At 50.2% G+C, this 16,889-nt stretch overlaps 8 protein-coding genes across 8 annotated transcripts; 6 read left to right on the forward strand and 2 right to left on the reverse strand.

The window, feature by feature from the left end:
• The first annotated feature begins 350 nt into the window (after nt 1-350).
• On the forward strand, nt 351-1,645 carry BDQ94DRAFT_150276 (aldo/keto reductase family protein). The gene is made up of 2 exons (XM_026767552.1): nt 351-979; nt 1,060-1,645. The coding sequence occupies exons 1-2, from the start codon at nt 464-466 to the stop codon at nt 1,393-1,395; spliced, it is 852 nt and encodes a 283-aa protein (XP_026622475.1). The 5' UTR covers nt 351-463; the 3' UTR covers nt 1,396-1,645.
• BDQ94DRAFT_82882 (initiator tRNA phosphoribosyl transferase family protein) lies at nt 1,247-3,255 on the reverse strand. Its single transcript, XM_026776641.1, has 5 exons — nt 2,804-3,255; nt 2,647-2,681; nt 2,410-2,582; nt 1,682-2,348; nt 1,247-1,606 (listed from the first exon to the last, which is right to left on the reverse strand). Exons 1-5 carry the CDS (start codon nt 3,154-3,156, stop codon nt 1,452-1,454), a joined length of 1,383 nt encoding a protein of 460 aa, XP_026622476.1. The 5' UTR covers nt 3,157-3,255; the 3' UTR covers nt 1,247-1,451.
• Nucleotides 3,256-4,768: 1,513 nt separating this feature from the next.
• BDQ94DRAFT_150284 (HAD family hydrolase) lies at nt 4,769-6,160 on the forward strand. Its single transcript, XM_026767553.1, has 2 exons — nt 4,769-4,991; nt 5,057-6,160. Exons 1-2 carry the CDS (start codon nt 4,983-4,985, stop codon nt 5,780-5,782), a joined length of 735 nt encoding a protein of 244 aa, XP_026622477.1. The 5' UTR covers nt 4,769-4,982; the 3' UTR covers nt 5,783-6,160.
• Nucleotides 6,161-6,611: 451 nt separating this feature from the next.
• Nucleotides 6,612-8,751, forward strand: BDQ94DRAFT_150285 (dihydroxy-acid dehydratase). Its single transcript, XM_026767554.1, has 2 exons — nt 6,612-6,901; nt 6,970-8,751. Exons 1-2 carry the CDS (start codon nt 6,783-6,785, stop codon nt 8,693-8,695), a joined length of 1,845 nt encoding a protein of 614 aa, XP_026622478.1. The 5' UTR covers nt 6,612-6,782; the 3' UTR covers nt 8,696-8,751.
• Nucleotides 8,752-9,133: 382 nt separating this feature from the next.
• BDQ94DRAFT_82920 (MutT/nudix family protein) lies at nt 9,134-10,357 on the forward strand. The gene is made up of 4 exons (XM_026776642.1): nt 9,134-9,319; nt 9,400-9,492; nt 9,662-9,902; nt 10,023-10,357. Exons 1-4 carry the CDS (start codon nt 9,269-9,271, stop codon nt 10,259-10,261), a joined length of 624 nt encoding a protein of 207 aa, XP_026622479.1. The 5' UTR covers nt 9,134-9,268; the 3' UTR covers nt 10,262-10,357.
• BDQ94DRAFT_150294 (putative NUDIX family hydrolase) lies at nt 9,880-11,681 on the reverse strand. The gene is made up of 2 exons (XM_026767555.1): nt 11,042-11,681; nt 9,880-10,959 (listed from the first exon to the last, which is right to left on the reverse strand). Exons 1-2 carry the CDS (start codon nt 11,465-11,467, stop codon nt 10,453-10,455), a joined length of 933 nt encoding a protein of 310 aa, XP_026622480.1. The 5' UTR covers nt 11,468-11,681; the 3' UTR covers nt 9,880-10,452.
• Nucleotides 11,682-13,563: 1,882 nt separating this feature from the next.
• On the forward strand, nt 13,564-15,255 carry BDQ94DRAFT_82946 (C3HC4 finger protein). Its single transcript, XM_026776643.1, has 2 exons — nt 13,564-13,864; nt 13,929-15,255. The coding sequence occupies exons 1-2, from the start codon at nt 13,699-13,701 to the stop codon at nt 15,155-15,157; spliced, it is 1,395 nt and encodes a 464-aa protein (XP_026622481.1). The 5' UTR covers nt 13,564-13,698; the 3' UTR covers nt 15,158-15,255.
• Nucleotides 15,256-15,389: 134 nt separating this feature from the next.
• On the forward strand, nt 15,390-16,176 carry BDQ94DRAFT_150297 (uncharacterized protein). The gene has a single exon (XM_026767556.1). The coding sequence runs from the start codon at nt 15,672-15,674 to the stop codon at nt 15,924-15,926; it is 255 nt and encodes an 84-aa protein (XP_026622482.1). The 5' UTR covers nt 15,390-15,671; the 3' UTR covers nt 15,927-16,176.
• Nucleotides 16,177-16,889: the final 713 nt, after the last annotated feature.

The raw sequence follows: 16,889 nt of genomic DNA on the forward strand, positions 1-16,889 counted from the left end.
AGAAACCTGCATTTTACCTTTCCCGATGCAAGGGCGAGGATACCAGTTGCCCCATAATTTTAGCCATCTTCCAGCTTGAACAACAAGCTCCTTATCCGTGCGGGGGCGCAAAGACCGAATGTCTCGCTATAGTGAGAACTGATGTAATTGCCAACTCATCAAAGTATGCTGCATCCATCACAGAATCCAGTCATACTAGTACATATTAGTATATCAAAATCAAAACAGATGAGGCCGGAGACACAAACGGAAGAAGGTGGGCTGATGATATCATCGGATTCGCCGAGGCGTGATGGGGCCCGCGCGCGAAACATTCAGCTCAACTTAATCGGCTTCCCCTCTCCCTGTCAGTCATTCTCCAAGTCCACGTCGTGACTACTGACTACCTTGCGCCTCTTCATACCGAACTTCTCAGATTTCCAAGCTTGGTTCGCTTTGCCATTCTTGACTCTTTAATTTCATCATGCCGGCCAATTACTCCTTTGCAGACGTGGTACCACTGCCTAATTCCGCCGTCAAAATACCCCGCCTCGGCTTCGGCGTCTATCGGTCGCCTTCCGCACAATGCGTGCAGTCCTGCCTCAAGGCCCTTGAAGTTGGCTACCGGCACATTGATACCGCCCAGTTCTACGCAAATGAGAAAGAAGTTGGCGACGCCATTCGTTCCTCGGGCCTGCCCCGCAGTGAAATTTTCGTGACCACCAAAATCCTCAGCCCAGCGGGATCGCCCGAGGCAACCTATGAGAGACTGCTGGCTAGCGTCGAGAAGATTGGTGGCCCGGATGGATACGTTGATCTGTTTTTAATCCATAGCTCCAAGTCCGGCTCGTCGGGTCGCAAGCACTTATGGCAGGCCCTGGAAAGGCTGCTGGAGGAGGGCAAAGCTAAGAGCATTGGTGTCAGCAACTTTGGGGCGAAGCACATTGAAGAGATGAAGGAGTATGCGAAAGTCTGGCCGCCTCATGTTAATCAGATCGAGGTTAGTTCCCCACCTTTGTTCAGTTTAGTCCGTACGGTGCAACAGGAAAGGGAATCTGGCTGACTCTTAGAATCGCATAGCTTCACCCTTGGTGCCAGCAACGCGTGATCGATGCATACTGCAAGAAGAACGGAATCGTTGTCGAGTCGTATGCCCCCATTGTGCGGAACTATAAAGCAAACGACCCTACCCTCGTGGACTTGGCAAAGAAATACAACAAGACGACCCAGCAGGTCCTGATACGCTACGCGCTGCAGAAGGAATGGGTTCCACTTCCTAAAACCGACAATCCAGACCGGATTGCGGCTAACGCTGATGTATTTGATTTCGACATCAGCGAGGAGGACATGGCCGTGCTTAATGCTCTTGACCAGGGAAGCAGTGGCGCTATTGTCGAGGCCGTCGAGAACGAGTAGTTCGTCCATTTATAAAGATAATTAATTGTGATTTTCAGGTTTATATCTTCTAGGTATTAGTAATCTGGGCGTTGCATGAGGAAGGCATTGACCGATTGAAGCGTAGACCGCGAGGGATTCACATCATGTTTGGAGGATGTGATCCAGGCAAGCCGCTGACGAATGAACTGCTTGCCGATCAGTTGGTTGGTGGGAATAGCATCGAATTCGCCTGAAGTATTATTAGTACTAAAAAGACGCCCAACAAGAGACACACGATGGGTTGACAGATCGATGAGAGACTTGCCTTCCTCATTATAGAACAGACACAATATCGCAAGTAGAGCACCGACCGAAAGATCCTTGCCAGTCTCACATGCCACCAGCAATGATTGTGATGGGTCTGAGCTCAGACGGGACTTTACAAAGTCTTGGACCTTGTCCAGGTGTTTGCGCAGGTCACGGCTTCCAAGCTTAGAAGATCCGCAACCGAGATTCAGGCGATTTGCGTTATCTTCCGCCCCTTCTGGGCTCGCATTACAATCTATAACCAGATTGAACATGCTGCCATTGTTTAGTTGTGGGTGTGTTTGGCTGATATATAAGTTTCGTGTTGGCGCAACACGTATCGCTCTTTGATCAACGTTCTTTTTGCTGTGGTCTTCAACCAGCTGCTCAATTACGGTTGGGAGATCTTCTTCTGAGTACTGGAACAGGGTCGCTTTAGAAGCCCAAAAGACAGGAGGAGTTAACCCATAGGCCCAACTCTCGCTGTCATCTCCTGCTCCTTGGATATAGCCGCCTTCGGACATTTCTGCGCCATGGACTCTTTTAGATGCGGAACAGAGAACAAACAGGCGATAGTCATTCCCTTTATGCAGATCTGTCGGATGGAAGTAGGCGCGGTTGGCCCATGCCACCCGAATAGGCTTTCCAAGCTGCTGCTTGAGTTCATCCAGATCGAGTTTCAGGTTCTGGAAGCCTATCAGCCTACATGGAAGTTATAGGACACATTCAGAGCAGAGCGAGAGTTACCTCGAGGGATTTGACGAAGCCGTCAATCCTCCGCTCAATCTGGGACTCTTCAGAAGCGCCCAGATAATTTGGCGGAAAATTCACCGCGTGATATGCAGTGTCAGACGGAAACAGCGCCCGGTTGATGACGGCACACCAGATTGGAACGGTTTTAGACAGGGCATCAGGCATCACTGGCGCATACCTCGTTAAACAGTGCACGAATGGCATGCTTTGAGGGGTTAGCTGATTACTTACATTTACCCCGGCGCGTGGAATCCACGATAATGCAACTGTATTCAACGAATAAGGTCAGCCATTCAGTTAGCCCGAAATAGAACGATCAGCAGGGATGACAAAAGAGAGAGAAGGGAAAAAAAAAAAAAAAAAAAAAAAGGGTGACAGGCTCACTGACCCCCCATGTTCTCTGGCAATTGGTAGAAGCTGCAAATTTAGTCTGCGAAAGCTGAAATCCCACTGGCCCGTGTGACCATCTGTACTCTTGAAGTACGCACTGCCCGACTTTACTTCAGGCGGGATATACCAGCTCCCGCATCTTTCGTTGGCGATGAGAGGAAGATCGTAATGGGCTGCAACCTCACGGACAAAGGCCGCGTCGGCCTCGATGGAACGCAGTCGGTTGGTGACGGAGAGCGCTGATCGTCGCAATGCAGATAGCGTTTGGGAAATCGATTGCTGCTCTGCTGAGGGGAAGTGAAGGGACGAAACAGACACGGGGTAGGGATCGGAAGCAGAAGCAGATCCCATGTTGCCCGGAGTGCTTCGTATTGGCTTGAGGGCCAGCGGTCGGGTGGTATTCGCAGTGGGATCGGAGACTCAAAAACAGGTTACAGTATGCTTCGGGGAGCAGGAAACAATATCACACTAGGCTTTGACGTCCCTAGTAGTAATGAGAATACTGGGATCAAATGCGATCGATAATAATAATGATAATGAGGGGCTCTAATGCAAGCGCCATTAGAATTTCCTCGCCGGCCAACGATCGGCCCACATTTAAGGCCGGCGCCGACAAGTCGAACGCCATCCTCACGCGGGGTGGAGCACAGCCATCGATGGTACCTACAGGGGGACTACTTACTGACATGCTTAGAAGGATGTATCCAGGAACCTGTGGTAGTAGGGAAGTAGGTAGTCGGTCTGTCGGCTATAATCTCGGACGCTTTGTAACTAATACCTGTTGCAGTCATATTCTTACTCATGACGGATGAAGCCTGAGCACCCCTCGAGTATTGTACTCCTGTCCCGTTTTCGCAACAACTGGCTTAAGGAGTTGCATTCAGTATACGAAAATCCCTAATGGCACGGTTTCATCCGATCGCATGGCGTCTCTACTATACTACAGCTTAGTATTATCGAGGGTATCCGGGTAATGCTCTGGCGTACAGAGAGTATTCAGCGCTGATTTGGTGAACTATGGTCCGATCCTTGGCGACGTACTATTGCTCAATTCAGGCAGTAAACGGATTGACCTAGCGGCAGCTAAATGGAATACTGTGCTCCGGGGGATGTACAAAGTAGACGGACAAGAATTTCCAGGCATTATTTTAATGGTGGCTGTGACCGATTATACCCCCCTCGCATGAGCACACCTGGTGACTGACTGAAGGTTACCTAGCAGGATACATGAGCTTGGTAACAAACAGTATGGAGTACAGAATTCTCTCACTCTTGTCGATACATCTTGCCTTACGTGACAGGGAATAGAATCATTGTGAATAGCAAAGAAAGTAGAGGAACAAACGGTCCCACATCTGCACTATGGCGCCCCCAGCACAGGGGATATCGATAAACATGCCATGGAATCCTATCGATTGGCTATGCGCTTCATCATTGGGCTTTTGAGGCGTCGACGAAAGGAAAGGAAAGGAACCGGAAATTGAAGGCGACTGGAAGAATGGGCAGCGAGGATTCGGTGCCTTTCCATCAGGTGATACCGCTATGCCTCAAGGGGAAAGGAAGAGGGGCATCCGAGCGCGATTGGAACAGCGCATGGCAGCGGGTGCTTGCCTGAATCGGTTTAGCATCTTTCACTAGCACTGGAATTTGGCCTGTTGATAACGTCATGGGTGTTTTTCAAATGTATGATCTCAGGGAAGTCCAGGGCCGGCACCCCGCTCCTACCTTGGATACCGGTAACTGTGTACAACAGGAATTGGGAATTCCCCTCGGGGATTTCTGGATCTCTATCACGGGCAGTGGGTTCAAGCGTACTCATTCCGTGGCTGGGTCCCCTTCAATTAGATACTACTCTTTAGGGGCCCCCCTTTCACCCGCTGGCTTCCTTTGTATTGGTCCCTTCCGGTACTACTTAAACAAAGTGAATGCCCTCGTGTTTGCCCCTCTTCTTCTGTAACTTTTCACAGATAACCCACAAACCATTCATCTCTTTCCGTCATCCCTCCTCGAAATAGAAAGACAAACAGTCTTCCTTTCCTGTCATCCTCTTCCTCCTTACATCGTTCCCCACCCCCAACTCTCTATTTCACTACGTTCCATAGACGTTTCTCTACTGTCATTGCTGTGCTACATTCTTGATCTCGATTAAGAAAAGATCTACTAGACATACATCCATCATGCCGCAGGTAAGCTATCCATCCTTCATGCAACGTTGGTATGGATTCAATATACTTACGAACCTTAATCGCAGATTACCGAGATCTTCTTCGACTGCGACAACACCCTCGTCCTCTCGGAGGAGCTGGCCTTCGAGGCGTGTGCGGATCTTGCCAATGAGATATTGGAGAAGAAGAATATCTCAGACCGTTACACGGGAGAGCAGCTTATCCAAGATTTCGTTGGTCAGAACTTTCGGGGAATGATGGTCTCCCTCCAGGCCAAGTACAACTTCGAGATGTCACAAGAGGAACTCGAGGAATACGTGAAGAAGGAGGAGGACAAAGTCATTGCCAAGCTGACTGACAAAGCTCAGCCATGCGTTGGTGTTAACGCTGAGCTCGACAAGCTTCTCGAATCCAAGAAGTATGGCCTAGCGGTGGTCTCTTCGTCTGCTTTGCGCCGTGTCCGTGCTTCAATTACAAAGGTCGGACAAGACAAGTATTTTGACAAAGATGCCATTTTCAGCGCAGCCACCTCTCTTCCCAAGCCAACTTCGAAGCCGGATCCGGCTATCTACATTCATGCCCTCGAAGTGCGCACGAAGAAGCCCGAAGAAGTGGTCGCTGTCGAGGACAGCAAGTCTGGTGCGCTCAGTGCCATCCGTGCTGGAATCCCAGTCATTGGTTATGTCGGAAGCTATCACGGTGACGCTAAGCAGTTGGAAATGTCACAACTTCTGCAAGAGCTCGGTGCCAAGGTTATCATGAAGGATTGGAGTGAATTCCAGAAATGTCTCTCTGAAATCGAGGCGGCCTGAACCTATGGCAGGTGGGGCCATTCTGTACGCCAGTTACGATTATGAACACGAAGTCACGATAGCAAGCGCGCGGGCCGTTCTGGGGTTAAGGTCACTTTCTTCATTTTACGTTGTGACATCTCAGACGCTGTTTAGTCTGATCCTCTGGTCCTTTCCTCGGTCAGAGTAGTTCCCTTAGTCCATTGTGCAGAAAACAATCACCTGGGACCGTCGTCTTGACAACCGTGCGACTTATTGTCTCATCTGCATAATTCGCTTCATGACCGGGATATTTGCATTATTACACAATTCTCTTATAGAGAGGTAATCATGGATTTAGGTACCTTCTTCGGGCGACTACTGCCTGCACAAACAAAATAGAACTTATCTATCATCTCTGCCGTTTTCAGCTAGATGGACAGTAGTAGTAACTCTATTTCAACTAAAGTGTATTTCCACTATTTCAAGCATCCTCGGTGTAGATTTGGTGCTTATTAGCACCTCCGCAACACAGCTAGACAAGATTGCAAGCAAACAGCTACCCGGGGAGCTGCGGTGCGACTCCGGCCGGGTGGGGCCTGGATCGTCTTAAAAGGATCTATAGATTGACCTCGACCATCAGTTTCATTGCTTCTCCCCGAACTCATATCCAGCTTATTTCTTGCTATACATAAGTGAATGCCTCTAACTCGGATAATCGGCTGTATTATCTGCGTCCTGGTTGGATATGCGTCCATGCAACCATTCGATCCCTCGACCGTTGCGGAGTAGAGCAAGATTAATCCCTGTCCTTCTCCATCCAGTAATTATGTTTACTCGAATACCTGCTGTTCTTAATAGTCTGTGCCACCTGCTGACAGGGTTTGAGCAAGTAATGGTCAGTATCCCAGACACTGTAGGGGTATAATGACCCACATGGACTGTGGCCACTCTCGGCCAGGTATTAAGAAGGCCCTTGAGCCTATATAACCTGGCCTGCAGTCTCGTTTGACTCACTCTTACTTCCTAAAGAGCAAGTACAATGCCTTTTCTGCGGTGGCCTCCAGGCCAAAAAATCATGATCACACCTACCACTCCGTTCCGAGCTGCCAGAACTCTGGCATTCGGTGGACGGATACTATCGCCCAAAAAGTCATCCTCGTTCGTATACCCTACAGTTGATACAAACTCCCATGATGCTAATGGTAAATCTAAACGTGTCAATATAGTCGTCTTCTCTCCTCAACTGCACATCGTTATGCCGACGAAACACTGAACAAAGTCTCCTCTAAGATCACACAACCCAAGTCCCAGGGTGCATCTCAAGCGATGCTTTACGCGACCGGCTTGACGGAGAAAGACATGTCCAAGGCACAGGTTGGAATTTCATCAGTGTGGTTCGAAGGGAATCCTTGTAACATGCACTTGATGGATTTGTCGTCACTGGTTCGCGAGTCGGTAGCCAGAGCTGGCCTGGTTCCCATGCGCTTCAACTCCATCGGCGCCTCTGATGGCATTAGTATGGGCACATCTGGCATGCGATTCAGTTTACAGAGCCGAGAGATCATTGCTGATGGAATTGAAACGGTCATGAACGCCCAGTGGTATGATGCTAATATCTCGTTGCCTGGCTGTGATAAGAACATGCCAGGTGTGCTGATGGCTATGGGTCGGGTCAACCGTCCGAGTATCATGGTGTATGGTGGTAGTATCAAGCCCGGCTGCAGTGCGGGGGGTAAGCCACTTGACTTGGTCAGCGCCTTTCAATCGTATGGCCAATATCTCACTGGTGAGATCGACGAGAAGGAACGATTTGATATCATCCGACACGCTTGCCCAGGTGCTGGTGCCTGTGGGGGTATGTATACGGCTAATACACTGGCAACGGCCATCGAGACCCTCGGAATGACGGTTCCTGGAAGCAGCAGTACACCGGCAGAGGATCCGAGGAAGCTGGCAGAGTGTGAGGACATCGGTCAGACGGTGAAGAATCTGCTGAAGGAGGACATCCGTCCCAAGGACGTCATGACACGGCAGGCATTTGAAAATGCTATGATTGTTGTGAATATTCTTGGAGGCAGCACCAATGCAGTACTGCACTTGATTGCTATCGCTGATTCCGTTGGGATCAAATTGACCATCGATGACTTCCAGGCTGTGTCAGACAAGACACCTTTCTTAGCTGATCTAAAGCCTTCCGGCAAGTATGTCATGCATGACCTGTACAAAGTCGGGGGCACGCCTGCACTGCTGAAGTTCCTGCTCAAGGAAGGCCTTATTGACGGCTCCGGCGTCACTGTCACTGGCAAAACCATGAAAGAGAATATAGCCTCATGGCCCGAATTTTCACCTGAGCAGCCCATCATCCGCCCTCTAAGCAATCCCATCAAGCCAACCGGCCACTTGCAGATCCTTCGTGGGTCATTGGCCCCCGGCGGCTCGGTTGGAAAAATCACCGGCAAAGAAGGTCTACGGTTCGAAGGTTTTGCTAAATGTTACGACTTTGAGGACGCTTTCATTGAGGCTCTCGAACGAGGCGAGATCAAGAAGGGCGAGAAAACGGTCGTTATTATTCGATATGAAGGGCCCAAAGGCGGCCCCGGGATGCCTGAGATGCTCAAGCCCAGCTCAGCTGTCATGGGCGCGGGATTGGGTCAGGATGTTGCGCTACTCACTGATGGAAGATTCTCTGGAGGTAGTCATGGCTTTTTAATTGGGCATGTTGTGCCTGAGGCTATGGAGGGCGGGCCCATTGCCCTGGTGAAGGATGGCGATCGAATCGTAATTGATGCGGAGCAAAGAGTGGTTGACCTGCTGATCACCCCAGAAGAAATGGCAAAGAGAAGAGTGTCTTGGACAGCACCGGCACCTCGGGCGAAGAAGGGGACATTAAGCAAGTATGCGAAGCTGGTGAGCGATGCGAGCCATGGGTGCGTGACGGATGGTCCAATATAGAACTAGAGGTTAGTTTATCTCTGATGGCAAGCTTTTCCAATGCAGAATTTTTGGACCAAATATGTTTTGCCTTCCATAAGATGTAGTACGTTTTCGTGTATTGGTGCTTATATGGTGGTCCAACCCTGCTACTATACTAGGATTTAATGTAGCAACCAGAGGTTATGTTCAGCGTCGATGATCCTCATACAACATCAACCACCACCACAACAGACCTGACACTACAGTCACACCTTTACACCTTCTATTTGCCCATATTAGTAATGACCTCCTGACCCATCCCACCTGTCTTCAACATAGTTAATCTACACAAACTAACCTCTCGATTCAGGACCCCAACACGATAAGATAAGGGCTAGCCCTCTAACCCGATACGGTTGGTGACCCCCACTCCAGCTTTCCCCTCCTGCTACGTCAGACGCCCGAGTCGAGTTGTTTACTCTCTACCTCCCTCTAGAGTTGATCTTTTAACTAACCCTCTTCAATTTTCTAATTAGACATAGACTGTTCCATCTAATATCGTTATACCAAAGATTATCTCCTTTCCCTTCTCAGGTGCAAAAACACGGAACAATGTCCGATCCTAAATACGCCGGGTCGAAGTTGCTTTCGAGGGGTCCTCTGGTATGTATATATGGTGTTATAATCTGGATAACTGCTACACGCTGAACGAATCATCACTGATATACAATACTCCCTGCTAGGACCCCAAGGAAGCCAAATGGACTCGATTGGTCATGTCATCGTATACGGACCCCAATGGTGTTGAGAGGACGTGGGAGTCTGCGGAGCGTCAGGTGCGACTATTTACCCCTCCCACTTTCTTCCTTAGTTCTTTCGTTAGCATTTTTACTGGTGTTATTCAACTGAGTTTCTTCTTCTTTTTTGGGGTGTTGCGGGTGTGAGGTGATAGTTCCGCATTGAGAAGCAATATATCTACTTGCTTGCATGCTAATTGCCTCCAAGACACGCCCCGCAAACTGCGAGATTGACGGCGTTGGAATCGTGACAATCCTCAACAAAGAAACCGGGCCAGAGCTTCTCCTGCAGAAGCAGTACCGCCCGCCTATCGATAAGGTGGTCATTGAGGTGCCTGCTGGGCTGATTGATCCCAATGAGACGGTGGAGGAGTGCGCTGTGCGTGAGCTCAAGGAGGAGACGGGTTACGTTGGCGTGGCGGAGCAGACTAGTAGTGTTATGTATAATGGTGAGTTTTACTTTCTTTTCTTTTCTCTTCTAGACCAGACGAGACTACAGTACTCGTTGAGCATGGCTTCGACTCGGATGGTTTGGGGTATCGATTGACTAGGCTGACGGGTGTCTACAGACCCTGGGTTCTGCAATACCAACCTCAATATGGTGCATGTCCGGGTGGATATGTCGTTGCCAGAGAACCAGAACCCGAAGGCCCAGCTTGAAGACAATGAGTTCATCGAGTGCTTCACTGTGCCTCTGTCTTCGTTGTTCGAGGAAATGAAGAAGCTCGAGCGGGAGGGATACGCTATTGATGCTCGGGTGGGCACAATAGCTGAGGGAATCGAACTTGCGAAGAGATTCAAGCTTTAAGCTGTATGTAGATGTTTCAGCCTTGGCTCCGTCTTCATCCTGTACCATGGATTTGCACATTTGTGGTATTCTGACGACATTGCCGTTAGAGTCGATACACTGTCGAATGCGATATATTCACATTGGTGTGAGTGTCACTGCGTGCTTCCAGTATTAGATCCCACAGACTGCTGTGGAGTGTGGAATTCTGCCTACAGCAGCCCCTCCTCCTTGAGGCCTCTATATAGCGCCCACGCGGCAAGGGTCTTGCCATCCCGCAGACCCTCTTTCCATAGATCGCGCAACGGTACTACCTTCAGCGTGATCTTCTCACCATGCTGTCGTAACCCAGTCAATCGTCCCTGCAGGCTGTCGATTTCCTTGCGCGGCATCCGTTTCTGACACAAGAACAAGGGAATAAACTCGTCGCTCCCACCGGCCGAAGGGTACACTGCCTTTTGCAACGTCTCTCCCTCTTCTGGCACCGACGACAGAGCCAGCGATGTCATGTCAATTAGCTCCTCCTGTGGTATTGTCAAGCCTGTCTCCTCTTGGATCTCCTTTGCTGCACCACCAGCGAACGATCCACTGTCATCAAGCATGCCGGCTGGAATTTCGGAAAACGCAAGAGAACCCGCAGGGACACGAGGCTGGATGGTTAAAATGGCACGCTTCTCGTCTTCCGCCGATGGAGGCACATCGTCTGGCTGAAGTATGAGCTGAGCGGGGGGGAGAGAGAAGTAGTGTCAGCACCATATCTCGACGTTATCAGTAGGCGATACATAGAGGTAGCTCGCTTACCAGCATGCCTACGCTGCCACCACGCAAGAACACGCTTCCCGGGAGCGTCTCTCCATTCTCGTTGGACACCTCCGCTTTGAACTTCAAGAAGCCTAGACGACCACCACCGAAGCGATCCACACTCTGAATATCTATTTTCCGCAGGATGTAGGGGTCTTTGGAGAACTCGTGGGAGGGATGTTGCTGGCGACTCAAGGAGTGTTGCAGAGTGGTGAGCCAGATGCGGAAAGCTGGGAACCGCAGCAGATCTTCACGAGACAGCTCTGCTGGACAGGAGACGGGTAGCGTGGCCGAGCCATTGTGGTCCAGATAGCGAGGGATAGTAAAGGTGGAGAAGGCCATTGTGACGATCGAAGGCAGAGCGGAGGAGAGAGCTGGTCGCGTATGTCGCACAGACGCCGATAGTAGCCACCGGGCGGGCGTCATGAACCGAGCCGAGGTGTGGAACGGGCGGAGGAAGAGGGACGGCGCTTAACGTTAAGCAGAGAGCGTTGAAAGTCAGGTAAGGACCGGCGATGTACACGTGAGCCTGATATTCAGGGTCTTCCAGAGGTAGTACCGTGGTCGGAAGAGCTATTGAGGTTATCGGGATGGATTGAAGGGAACATGAAGGGGTGGAAAGTGTTTAAGTGTTCAGGGGAGAGACGGAGAGCATGACGTCGTCGGCTCGCAGCTGTTTCCGCACCGTCCGACACAAGAACTGGAGGAAGATCTGCTCGTTTCGGGTCAGAGTCTAGACGCGGTGGCTCCTCCGATCCTCCCAAGACAAGGATGAGTGGATGGATGGATCGATTGATCGATTGATCGATTCAACCAGCTCTGAAGGGATAATACCTCCGACGATGGATGGTCAAACAAAGGAAGAGCCGGGGACTGAACGCCGGAGCAGCCTCTTGTTTCGTCGAAGTCAAGTCCGAATATCTTCTTTGACTGGCTGATAGATCAACAACCCAAGACATAGTATCTTTCTTTAATACAAATCATCTCTTACGACATACCGATCAATCAATCAGCCAACCAACCAACCAACTAGCTTTCTTTTCCCCCCCCCCCAATATTCATCACTTGACCTCATGTTTCTGATTGCTTCCAGGAATGGATCCAGCGGATCGCCGTGTCTTGCGGGGTCCGACGGTGACACTGTCTTCACCACTCACTGACACCCTCCAATCCAAACCCTCTCTCTCTCTCTCTTTCCCTCTCTTCTTCTTTCCTTTCTTTCTCTCTCTCTTTCCCTCTTTCCCTCTCCTCTACTCTCTTTCTCTCTATCTGTCCCTCTATTATGGTCTGTGAGACTCTCGGAAGCTTGTCCTCCATCTTGCAGCAGCCTCATCCCTCCGCATCTATCTCACACTTCTCCTTTTACTACCCTGACCCCTCCCTTCCTCCCATCTACCCTGCAGCTAGCCTTCCAGCCCGATTGGATCAGTGATCTGATCTGGTCCCCGAGGTGCCACTGCTCGTCGTCAGCCTGTTTGCGACCTCTCCCTGATTCATTCTACCCCTTCGTGTCCATTGTTGTAGTCGTTCCAGAAAGCTTCCATATTGCCTGTGCGCTTCGCCTTCCAGTGGTTCGAGATTTGGTTTTTACTTCCTTCAAACCTTTTGCGTTTCGATGAGGTTTTGGTCCCAATTCCACTGGGAAACCAAGTACCCAGAATTCAGGCTCTGCTGCGAGTTGGTCTAACTAGGAGAGACCGGGAAACCATCGGCGATAAGCTTCAGCTGCCATTTGGATTTCCTGTTTTGGAATTCTATTTCACCCTATAACCGTCTCACGCCTGCTCGGTGTCTTTATTACATCGTTGGCTCGCTCAGATCATGATCTCGAAGACAATCTGACTTTGGTTGCCTGTACGAAACATTGAACGGCCCAGGGTCAGCCTCTTGTTGGCAGGATTGTTGCCGAGACGCTGGCGCTTCTATCGACATCGGAAAGTACCGTTTTCTATGTTTTTCCCCCAGAATATAATATACTCGCGATAGCCAGCCAAGCAACCCGACCGAAGACCGATGACAGTAGGACAACAGGAAGGCAAAACTGAAAATAGCATGTATGCATTCACTCTCTATCCCTGCCTGAATTAAGCTCTTAGCTGCGAGTTATGTTTATGCGGCTATCACTTCTCAGTCTGCATTGACAAGCATGCTATCCCACTCGACATCTTAAGCCTGCATGTCCTATCGATTGTCTATATGTGTGTGGAGTGTTACCGATACTTATTCCAGGAAGTGGCAAGAATTTCCCAGTCACCGTGAACGTGATAGAGCTTTGGATACATCGTCTGGTGCAGCGGAAGGAGGCATAATCCGATTGCCTGTCTTCACTGCTGAATTGTGGTCCACTGCCAGAAATTCCACTGGAATGACCACTCACTATTCCTAGTTACTCTGCTCTAGTGAAGCGAACCGCTTCTACACATCACCACCTTAGTATACTATCTCCATTTACGCTCCATCTGTTTGTCACAGCTCTTAAACCTCCCTGTATGCTGTCGATTGCGACTTCATCGGTACATGTTGATAGCCTCTTATTTGTGAGAATTCGACTCTCGCTTAATAGAAGCTAGAAGCGTGTAGCTACTAGCTGATGCGCCATTAGCGTACCACGTTCAGGGAGCTCTACCACTACGCCTGCGGCAGGGTTGCCACCACTCATGGACTCTGCGAGTCGCCCTGCTTTTGAAGGGCTTCCCGCGGCGATTCCCAACAATAACAACTATCAAATCACCCCAACTTCCGCTACGTTGGCCCAGTCTAACACCCAAGACGTAATGGACACCACGATTTCTGACGTGCCGCGTCCGACATACCAACAAGAAGGTCAGTGCAACGATGCCGGTGATGTCTGCTAGTGAAATAACGGAATGCTTCCCAGTCCCTACAGTCGCGAGTCTGTCTGGGGCTCCAAACGCCTTCTCATCCAATGCTATATCGAGCCAGACAGATTCTTTCCCTTCACAGCAACCACCACCGAGGTCCAATTTTTCATACTTGAGCAATGGCATCATCACCATGCCCCGCTACACACCGAACCAGTACTATGGGGAACCGAGCAATATCGGTCATCAACTGGATTACATTCCTGGTGGAGGTCGAGGTCGCTCATTCGCGTACCCTCATGCACGAACACTCTCACTTTCACAGAACCAACACAGCGGCCTTCCTGCCTACCCCCAGCGGGACCCGCGCTCAAGCAACACCCAGCCGACAATGTCCAGGACGATGCCGGGATCAGTGTCTGGCGTTTCACCGGGCGACGGTTCACCGAATACCCCCGATTTGACCTCATCCACTGCAGTAGTTCCGCCAGCACTTCGACCTCGAGGTTACGTGCCCCCATCAGCGAGGACACAGCAAGGAACACAGCAAGGAACACAGCACCCGGCCCCTACTGCTGCTTCTCCAGTGCCAACGTCGTCAAGTTATTATCAGCAGTCGCAAGCTCAACAACATTCGCATACGGCTGGTCCATTCTCTCATCTGCCACCACATCCTGAAGAATTCGACGATGGCGCCTATATTACTCCGCTAGTTACGACGCCCGCCCAGTCATCGTCGGCCAACTTTGTGACAACTGGCACGCCGCCTTCACGCTCGATGAATGCGGGAAACTCCAGATATGGGCGCCCCCTTCCGCAACGGCTAGAACTTGCTCGGCGAGCACATTTACTTGGCCATCATTACAACCCACAGGCTGCGCAGGCCATTGTGGAGGCTCATATGCAGCTGCAGCGCCAACGCCAGCGTCAGCGCCAGGGGCTCGGTACCCACCCCACGAAGCCATCCGCAAGTCTTGATAATGCGAAAGACGGCCGCCCCGAACCAAAGGAGGCGCATGAAATGCGAGTGTCGCTCGAATGCAAGGTTTGCTTCACCCAACTCGTTGATACGGTACTGCTTCCTTGCGGCCATGCTGTCCTCTGTCGGTGGTGCGCCGAGATTCAGATCCCCAACAGCATTCTGGAACGAGGCTTGCTTGGGGGTCAGCCCCCGTGTGTGATATGCCGAGCGCCTGTGAAGCAAAAGGTAAAGGCCGATGTTGGAGACTTCCCTGGATCATTGACCATCGCTCACACTGACTTGGGGACACAGGTGCGGATTTTTCTTTCTTGACAGATGCAGTGCTATGGACACCCTCCATGTATCGATACATATCACTGGTTAGCTGCTACTTACCATCTTGGCCTGAATGGGAGAGAGGGAGAGAGAGAGTATGTGGCTGGCTTAGCATGATTCCGGAGTTTCAGTATGGGAGTAAATCGGAATGTTTCCAGTACATTAGAATTACAGCTCATGTCCAGATCCCCGAATGAAAATGGGTTTAGTAAGTCGGTATGCATCATTCATGCTGTTTCACGACAGTACAACTACCTGGTTACTAACTAAATAGTGTAGTGATGCGCCACAGTCGAGCTCTCATCCCTACATCACCAAGTATCTATATGCACGACCGCACAGGACCTTGTATCCCACGCCTCGACCAGGCGAATCTGCAGCAAAACCGGGAAGAAGCTTGAAGAGTAGAACATCTTTCCTCCACGAAACCGGATTATTGACTCGACGCGTGGGAGGACGCCGGTGGTGGCTATGGTTGTAGTTGTATTGTGGTTGTAGAGATCGACCAATCATGGTGGCCGGCGATCGAGATCGGGAGAATAACAGCCTATCTCTTCGAGAGTATAGTACTTTGTATTACTTCAAAAGTACTTACTTACTAATAAGTCGGATAGATCGAAAAGGCGTTGTTGGTATTCCGGCTCTCGGCTGTTACCGTGGTTGGAAGGACGGGAAAGTGTATGTTTCCTTCCGTTTTGGGAGTTTAGTATCAGTATTTCAGTTCATTGGCCTTTTTTTTCTTGTTCGGTGGTATTGGCTTGTATGAAAAAGAGATGCTATAGATAGACACAAATAAGAGAGTGTGGGCATTCTTTTCGTTGGGGAGCTGTTTTCTTATTAAGTATTGGAAGAGAGGAATCGCTGGGTTGAAGAACGGGGAGAGGCAATGTCTTCGTGGTCTGAAGTCGAGTGTTGTTTATTCATTGGTTATTTACTATTTGTAACTAAGATTGTCTTTGCATTCTTTGCATTATGTCACACAGGTCAGCTCGTAGAGTAGATTGGATTTTGCATGAATAGGCATTACTTTACTCCAAACATCTCGTTCCTATTGGGCTTTCATGATGTTCGGGATGGCGGGTATACCGATGCAGAGGGCTGTTTAGTATGAACATGAGCAGTCTGATGCAGAGGAAAATATCCGAGTTGTCTTGGTCGCATTGAACTTCTGGGATTAAGTAATGACAAGACCAATGGTGGGCAAGGTAGGACACACCACTCACCATCACACACACACACTCTCTCTCTCTATCAATCAATCGCATTATTCAACTAAACAGATCCCACATTAGATTTCGATGCAATCTGGCCCATCACCAACGATGGTGCAGAGGCCGACATTGTCTCCCCCCACCAACCCTACTATTCCGGAGCCCAGAATCACGCTTATCAACATCGCGGAACAACGGGCTCAGATGTATTACCTGAAGGTTTAATCTGGGAATGCGAGTGGTCTCATGAGGCCATATCAGAGACTGGCAGCTTCTCTGCAGAACCTTCCACTCCGTGTGCTGCACGGGTATTTAAACCTTCGTGCATGAGCTGGCTCTGCTTGATGCGCTGGAACCCTCGGAACACTAGCGAGGAACGCGACCCTCTCAATTCGGACGAAGATTGTTTGGGGGGCCCTATCAGTTGCAGTGGTACTGACTAGTGGCTAACTAACCCGTCAGGGATACTGCGCTTGCGAGGGCACCCGCTTGGCGTGACGGGAGTTGGCAGATTGTGT

Source organism: Aspergillus welwitschiae, assembly GCF_003344945.1.
Source record: "Aspergillus welwitschiae strain CBS 139.54b unplaced genomic scaffold BDQ94scaffold_36, whole genome shotgun sequence".
Lineage (NCBI taxonomy): Eukaryota > Fungi > Ascomycota > Eurotiomycetes > Eurotiales > Aspergillaceae > Aspergillus > Aspergillus welwitschiae.

Excerpts from the sequence above, each read along its gene's own strand:
- BDQ94DRAFT_150276 (XM_026767552.1), top strand. The coding sequence starts at position 464 with ATGCCGGCCAATTACTCCTTTGCAGACGTGGTACCACTGCCTAATTCC. Across the intron at positions 980-1,059 it reads CTCATGTTAATCAGATCGAG|CTTCACCCTTGGTGCCAGCA; the intron begins GTTAGTTCCCCA and ends AGAATCGCATAG.
- BDQ94DRAFT_82882 (XM_026776641.1), bottom strand. The coding sequence starts at position 3,156 with ATGGGATCTGCTTCTGCTTCCGATCCCTACCCCGTGTCTGTTTCGTCC. Across the intron at positions 2,682-2,803 it reads ATTGCCAGAGAACATGGGGG|TTGCATTATCGTGGATTCCA; the intron begins GTCAGTGAGCCT and ends CGTTGAATACAG. Across the intron at positions 2,583-2,646 it reads TTCCACGCGCCGGGGTAAAT|TGATGCCTGATGCCCTGTCT; the intron begins GTAAGTAATCAG and ends GGTATGCGCCAG.
- BDQ94DRAFT_150285 (XM_026767554.1), top strand. The coding sequence starts at position 6,783 with ATGCCTTTTCTGCGGTGGCCTCCAGGCCAAAAAATCATGATCACACCT. Across the intron at positions 6,902-6,969 it reads TCGCCCAAAAAGTCATCCTC|TCGTCTTCTCTCCTCAACTG; the intron begins GTTCGTATACCC and ends GTGTCAATATAG.
- BDQ94DRAFT_82920 (XM_026776642.1), top strand. The coding sequence starts at position 9,269 with ATGTCCGATCCTAAATACGCCGGGTCGAAGTTGCTTTCGAGGGGTCCT. Across the intron at positions 9,320-9,399 it reads TGCTTTCGAGGGGTCCTCTG|GACCCCAAGGAAGCCAAATG; the intron begins GTATGTATATAT and ends ACTCCCTGCTAG. Across the intron at positions 9,903-10,022 it reads TAGTAGTGTTATGTATAATG|ACCCTGGGTTCTGCAATACC; the intron begins GTGAGTTTTACT and ends GGGTGTCTACAG.
- BDQ94DRAFT_150294 (XM_026767555.1), bottom strand. The coding sequence starts at position 11,467 with ATGACGCCCGCCCGGTGGCTACTATCGGCGTCTGTGCGACATACGCGA. Across the intron at positions 10,960-11,041 it reads GTGGCAGCGTAGGCATGCTG|CTCATACTTCAGCCAGACGA; the intron begins GTAAGCGAGCTA and ends CCCCCCGCTCAG.
- BDQ94DRAFT_82946 (XM_026776643.1), top strand. The coding sequence starts at position 13,699 with ATGGACTCTGCGAGTCGCCCTGCTTTTGAAGGGCTTCCCGCGGCGATT. Across the intron at positions 13,865-13,928 it reads TCCGACATACCAACAAGAAG|TCGCGAGTCTGTCTGGGGCT; the intron begins GTCAGTGCAACG and ends CAGTCCCTACAG.
- BDQ94DRAFT_150297 (XM_026767556.1), top strand. The coding sequence starts at position 15,672 with ATGGTGGCCGGCGATCGAGATCGGGAGAATAACAGCCTATCTCTTCGA.